Consider the following 6,954-nt stretch of genomic DNA (forward strand, 5'->3'; position numbering starts at 1 on the left):
GAAGAGAGGGGGTGGAGGCATGGCACTACACACACACACACACACACACACACACATAGACACGAGCCTTCACACATCAGTCAGACAGCCCTCTAGTCAGGAGAACCCCTGGCTCACCTTCACACAGATTCACAGATCACACACACACACACACACACACACACACACACACACACACACACGCAAACACACACACACACACACATAGAAGTTGTGCTGACATGAATCTACGCAGTCACTTTGACTCACATAAACATGCCTCCCCCTCCCTGCATACACACACACACTTCAAAGGAAGATTGTAACCTGACAGGCCGGCAAAACTAAGAACCCACATGCAGCTTTTTTTTTCTCTAATTCTTCTTCTCTGAAACCCACCTGTTTCTTACAAACTTTCATGTCATACCTCTCTGCCTGGTTTTAAGATCTCTCTCTCTCTCGCTCTCTCTCTCTCTCTCTCCGTCTCTGTGTGTGTCTTTCTCGCTCTGTCTGCCTGACACACACTCTCAGTCGTATGCTGGTACTCAGGCGTTGTCTGTCTGATGTTCCCTCCGTCTCATCCTACACTGTACGCCCTTATCAGAGGATTATACAAACACTGAACCGTGTCCTAACTAGACACAATGTAGCCGTGTTCCTGCCTGTACGACTGGGCAGATGTGAACCACAGCGCCCTGTAATCTTATCTGAAACATGTTGCCGAGCTGATGAGCCTGTATGCTGGCACCGACCTACACATGGCACTATCTCCTTGATGTGAAGTGCAGCTGGAGACCTAAAACCATTTGAGGCAAATCTGAGAGAGCAGGTGTTTTCCCAGTGGGAGGCCGGATGTTGAAGCGTACAGGCTTCCAAAGTACTCTAGAGGGTCAGTCAGGCTTCGTTGGGACTTTTTGCTGCCATCCCCAGGACCATGGGGTTCCAGGGGGTGTCACAGTGGGCCGTTGGAGCACTAAGCCTGTGATAAGTAGAGCAAAGGTCGCTACACATTACAAGGGGGGTACATTCCTACATCACACAGGGTCCCCAGGTAATTTTAGGACAAAGTGGGCTTAAGGTGTGCAAAGGTAATTCAAAAGATTACTTACTGAGCTCTGGTAACCAAATTAGGCTCGCTCCAGTTTCTCTCCACTTTCAGACTGAGAGTCTACCTTGTAGACTGAATCACAATGTTTGTTTACAATAATGCCCCTGCATCACACGTTAGTTTGCATACAATTTAAGTGTCTTCATTCATAATGTCCTTGCAAATTATATACATCTAATTCATCTAAAATGCACGACTGATGCTTTCATATTCAGTTAATAACAACAATTTGACATACATGAGGTTGAGACAACTTGCAATCACCTCAAGTGGCAGCTAGCATTAGAAGTACATGAAATAAGCCCAACAGAAACGTCAGGTGGGTCGAACCAGCTCTACATCTTTTAATCTTACAGTTATGGCTGAAAATTACCACAGAAAAAAGCAAGTTTGCATATGTCTCATATCTCCACAGTGGAGGCCCACATCAACACCCAGTTTTCTAGCTGGAAGTGACTGTTAATGTAAGTGCAACACCACAGTGATATGGTCTATTCTGATTTTATATAAGTTACTAGAATACATTGATGATTTTAACTGATGAATAGGTATCATTTAGACATGTATCAAATGGCTATTCTGCAGATTTTCATCATATCACAATACAACATCAGCAGATGAAGTTTGGACAGTTGTCACTGAATTGACTGATCGCCATCTCCCCTTTGAAAACTGTTGCTACATTTGTCGAGGTCTTGCACTGCACAACTGTAGCTTACAATATTACTGGGGGCAGATGATTAACCCCCAACAATGGACCCTTAATCCTTCATTTCACCCTGAAGGACACAAAAGGAGGTTTCTCAATTGTAGCTGACTATCTGTTAAAATTACAACTCTGCTAGCACGTTTGTCTAATATTTAGATAGAAATTGAAACTCAACACACAGTGCCGCCCATGATCTGTATTTTTTGATTGCAACAGGCTGCAAAAGAAATATCCCACGCCTCATTCTGTCTTCTCTGTTTCTCTGCATTGCTACATCACATCTCAGCTCAAGCACTCAGCAGCTCTTTCTCTCACCGAGGTCATGGTGACATCTGGCATATTCAGTCTTAGGTGTCGTAAGTACAAGGGCTGACTCACCCAAGACAGGCGGATGAAGAGCGAGATAAAGGGATGATGAAGGGCAGGATGAAAGAGTGAAGCAGCGCGCTTGGCCTGCCAGTCACTTGTCTAATTGCAGTGTCTGTCAGAGCAAGCGCGTGCTGTCTCTTCACACGGATGACTTCATGTTATTTTTCTTCTCCTCACCCATTAGTCCCCATCACTCTGTCTATCTTTTTTTGGTGAACCATGCACTATTTGCCACCTCTCTCTCATTATTGCTTTTTCAACATCGCTCTGTTTACTTTCTGGCTTTGTTAATATTGAAACAGCAGTTGTTGTAGATGGTCACAGTGTGCCTATGAAGGTTGTACCTTTTGCTTCATGTATATTCGCAACTGCATATTTTGGGATATGCACCAGCTGCTGCAACTGCTCAACATGTGCTTGACATTGATCAGTGATCAGTGAAAAGCTCTGTCTCTCTGTCTCTGTTTTTAGCAGACTTTATTGGCTTTGTCAACCAGGACAATAATCCACTTGTCAGTTTCTTTATAGCATTACACAGAGAATCTGCAGGTTTGTACTGTGTTTACTTTGCAGAGCATTGCAGAGCATTATTTCTTCTGTGGCTCTGGAGGAGCTTTGTCTGAGAAAGAGCAATGAAGTTTGAGCCCTGGTTTGTTAATCCCCATATTGAGCAAATATATATATTTTATGTGTGTCCCTGCATTGTTACAGGTGAGATTTTGTTCTGCATCGTGCTGCACAATGTGTCCACTCCTGAATCACTGTTAAATGTTAGATATTACCACAGAATGTGGCCAGACTTCAAGTGAAGTTGGTGTCCATCATATCTCAAACTATAATTTGTTATATCTATATTTACAGTATGTATGTTTTGCCTTATTATGATTAATTATAATTAATAGCAATGGAGTGATTTTTACCATGACCATTTCATTATAAATCATGTGTAAACACACTGAGACCCCCCCTTGGTTTGTGAACTGCATTATGGCTGCTGCCATCTTGTTTATTCCATCTTTTATTTTTTTACCTTTTAAGCCAGAAGAGATCATATTTGGAAGAGACGGTCAGAAACAAGGTAGCCACGCCCTAAAGCATACCCTTCTCCATCGTCAATTCTACTGTAAACTGGAACTATAATTCATAAAATGAACATCGTGCTGTATTGAGGAAGACCTAAAACTATAGTTGGAGACCATAAATTCAATAGGAAACTGTTCACTGAGGTAATAAATCAAGTGAGAATTTGGGTCATTTTTTCATAAGCTTACATACAATCAGACTTATTTTTGCAACCAGTGTAGTCGCCCCTGCTGGCCATTAGAGGGATTGCAGGTTTAAGGGACTTAAATACACCTGGAAGCTCCATCCTTATTTATAAAGTTAATGTTATAAATTAAAATCTAATCTTTGTATTTGAAAATAAGTTCGTTTAGGATTCACTTTGGTTATACACATACAGCAAAACAGCCCTGTTAAACAGACACATGGCAGCAGTGTGCTGCTTTACTTGGAAGAGAGCTTTTCATTCAATTCATCTGATATGAATATAACTCTTCTGTGATATTGTGAGAGTGGAAAACAGCACTTTAGACCATGACATCACAATAAATAAGAAAAACCTCTCATGTCGTGTTCTTTATATTTTTTATTTTATCTCATACCTGTAAAAATAGATTCTCAAAATAAATAAATATATGAAATAAATATACTGTATGTCCTAGGAAACAAAAAACTCATAAATAAGAATAAAATCTGTCAACAGGTTTGTGACGGTCCCGTGCTCGTTAGCGGGAGGACAGCAGAATTCCTTCACCAGGTTCTCGAACGAGTCTCTGGAGTTCCAACAGAACACGCAGTATTCCGCCACAGGACACCACAGAAGAAGTCCTCATACATCTCCATTGGATCAGCACTTCTTCTCTCGTTCCTCATGCACTTTGTAGAAAAGTCATATTTTTCTGAGCAGCGTCTGTCTTTGGAGCACTTTCAAAGGGAATCCGTCCATGCCATCGCAGCAGTCAGTCCCATTTGGATGACCTCCCCCCAGCTCTCAGACCCGTTTCACAGAACAGACACGGCTGCTTTCCAGTGCATAAAACTACCTTTTTGTGTAAACCAGCCACACTCTATAGTGGATTATGCATTTTTCAATAAATTGTGTACTTAGCAGCCACAGTAGTGTTTTGAATAAAGTTAAAAGGCCTACTGAAAACAGTGGAATTGCTACTAGCAGCCTGTTATTAATCTCATTTATTAGTTCCCACACTTTTGTCCTCTTGAACATGCAATTTGGACGAGCAGGTAGTTGGATTTAGTTAGTGGAAACTCAAAGGAAATCCTTGTATCTTCTGTTTGGCCACCAGGGCTTCTGCATAGGACAACAAAGGGTGAAATTAGGGACCTAGGTGGCCCCTGTGTCTGTCATGGGACCTTCATGGCATCCACAGAAGTTCCTCAGTTCTATTCAAACTCCCTGCCTAGTCGGCTTCAGAGAGGGTATCTTTCCTTCCTCCATGCCAGCGCCGGGGAGTGTTGATTTGGTGCACTTCTTATAATCCTGTTTTGTCCAGACCAACAAGATCTCCCTCAAGAGTGGTCAGGATCAGATGCACTTGGGTAGCCTTTCAGCTCATACCAGCTCTGACGAGGTCACGGTAACGCTACCTCGGTCTCAGCTCTGGCCCAGTATGTCCCTGTACAGTTCCGGTACTCTGTCTGGGTCTACGGGCCGCGGTAGGAAGTGAGTGAATCTCTGATGTCGCCGTGACCTCGTTCCATCCCGAGACGTCCCGTCTTTGTTCAGAGCAACAAAGTAAAATGCGCCTTTTTCTCCGTGTCGATAGATGTTGGATGAGTAGGTGTTGTACCAGTTTTCCTCGAATTGCTCCCTAAAAACACATTCGGCCGACAGTTTCTCCTGCAGGAAGAAAGACAAGCAGAGACAAATGTGAATTAAGAGATGCAAAATGTGCCACCTGGTGGCCATGGATTACACATCAGATATGATGTGGGTCAGAATGTAAATCTGTGGTGTTTATTGTCTACTGAGTATAGTGTGTACTCACCGATCCGTACAGTTCTCCCTTGTTGTTCATGGCGAGGTAAAGGCCACTGTCCACACCTCTGATGCTAACCAGTCCCACAGCCAGACTGATGAACTCCAAAATACCTGCACACACAAACATATTTCATTACATCACATTCAGCTGACAGGCACTTTTGTACAAAGTGATTTAAACTAAGCGCATTTAACACTAATAAATATGATCTGAGAAAACACAGGATACAATATGGCAGATCTCTCATGGTTTGTTCCACTACAACATCCCATTATATAAAATATGGGAAATAATTTACAAGCAAAATGAAATATATCTGAAGATGGTCAGCAGTCAGACTGAAAGTACAGTTAGTAACTCTGTCTGTCCACACCAGCTGACTTTGACAAGCAAGGCTGGGAGTCTGGAATGGCCTCTGGTGCAAAGTTGCATCCAAGTCTCAGATGGAATGAATCAAGTGCCAGAAGCTCCACAGCCTCGCAGCACTCAGAGAAATCTCTCAGAGATCCACTTTTGATCTGCCGTAAGCTGTGGCTGTTTGTCTTTATAACTGGAGATAAGCTGGTAAAAGTAAAGAAAAGCCTCCAATCTAATCTCACCAAGGAAATGTGTTGGAAATGTGCAAACACGAAAAATACACGGTGTCACACCTGGAAAGCCCATGAATGTTGAAATGAAGGATGTTTCTTTTTCATACATTGGAACATCTACTGGCAGCACCACAGACTGCAGTTCAGTGTTACTAAAGCAGCAGCAGCTGCCATCACAGTGGGCTACTACATGAGCCTATGATTAGTATTTGATCACAGTAACCTGTATGACTGCAGTGATGTTAACAGTGTTCATGATTACACCCACCAGCACTTAGCTCTCATTTATTTTCCATCTGAATGTAATTCTATCTTAACTGTTCTTCATACCAGAGACAATTAAGGACATACATTAACACATTATATTTGACTTTCTCCTCACTCAGTGTGTGTTCCAGTGCGTCAGCACGATACCTGTCAGTCCTTCTGCTATCATTTATTACTGTATTTCTGCTCTTAGTGTGGCACATCATTAAAAACAGATAGAAATTGCTACCTCTAATAATAATATAAATATAAATAACAATGATGATAAAAATGCTAATTAAAATAATCATCATTATAATGATAAAATGACTGTAGTACCGAATCTGCTGTGGTCTTTCCTGGTGCCCTGCACGGTGCCGTCGGGACGGATCTCCAGGTGGAAGCCGGTCCTGCAGTAGAGCTGCCGCCGCCTCAGAATCCCCTTCAGATGGCTGAGGCTCGCCAGGCTCCGGGACAGCCTCTCCGCGGACACCAGGTGCTCCTGCTGCTGCCCATGTCCCCCCATCATCAGTCCGGTTACCGAGTTGTAGTCCACCGCCCCGGCTGGGGTGAGCACGAAATGAGAGCCAACGGGAGCCGGAGCTGCACCCGCGGGGCCAAAGCTGTCCAGAAACCCGTTGACGAAGCTCCCAACCTCCGCCGCTGCCCCCATCACAGAAAAGACTCCCGGTCCGGCTTACTGCACGGGAGATCCAAGTCAAGGTCCGAGTGATGAGCAGAAGGAGCCTCGGTGGCGAGATTCAGCCCGTGGAGCGGAGAAAAGGGAAAAGTTGGACGTGGAGGGCGCAGAAAAATCCCCAATGTGTGCGCGTTTTGGCGCAGTCACCGGCACCATTAATTAGACTGTCAGCTAATTGGGATTGAACTCCC

At 43.6% G+C, this 6,954-nt stretch overlaps 1 protein-coding gene across 1 annotated transcript; it reads right to left on the minus strand.

Moving 5' to 3' along the window:
* Positions 1 to 3,891: 3,891 nt before the first annotated feature.
* Positions 3,892 to 6,954, minus strand: LOC119023280 (fibroblast growth factor 20-like). Its single transcript, XM_037105095.1, has 3 exons — positions 6,403 to 6,954; positions 5,234 to 5,337; positions 3,892 to 5,085 (listed from the first exon to the last, which is right to left on the minus strand). The coding sequence occupies exons 1-3, from the start codon at positions 6,734 to 6,736 to the stop codon at positions 4,840 to 4,842; spliced, it is 684 nt and encodes a 227-aa protein (XP_036960990.1). The 5' UTR covers positions 6,737 to 6,954; the 3' UTR covers positions 3,892 to 4,839.

This window comes from Acanthopagrus latus, chromosome 1 (assembly GCF_904848185.1).
Source record: "Acanthopagrus latus isolate v.2019 chromosome 1, fAcaLat1.1, whole genome shotgun sequence".
NCBI lineage: Eukaryota > Metazoa > Chordata > Actinopteri > Spariformes > Sparidae > Acanthopagrus > Acanthopagrus latus.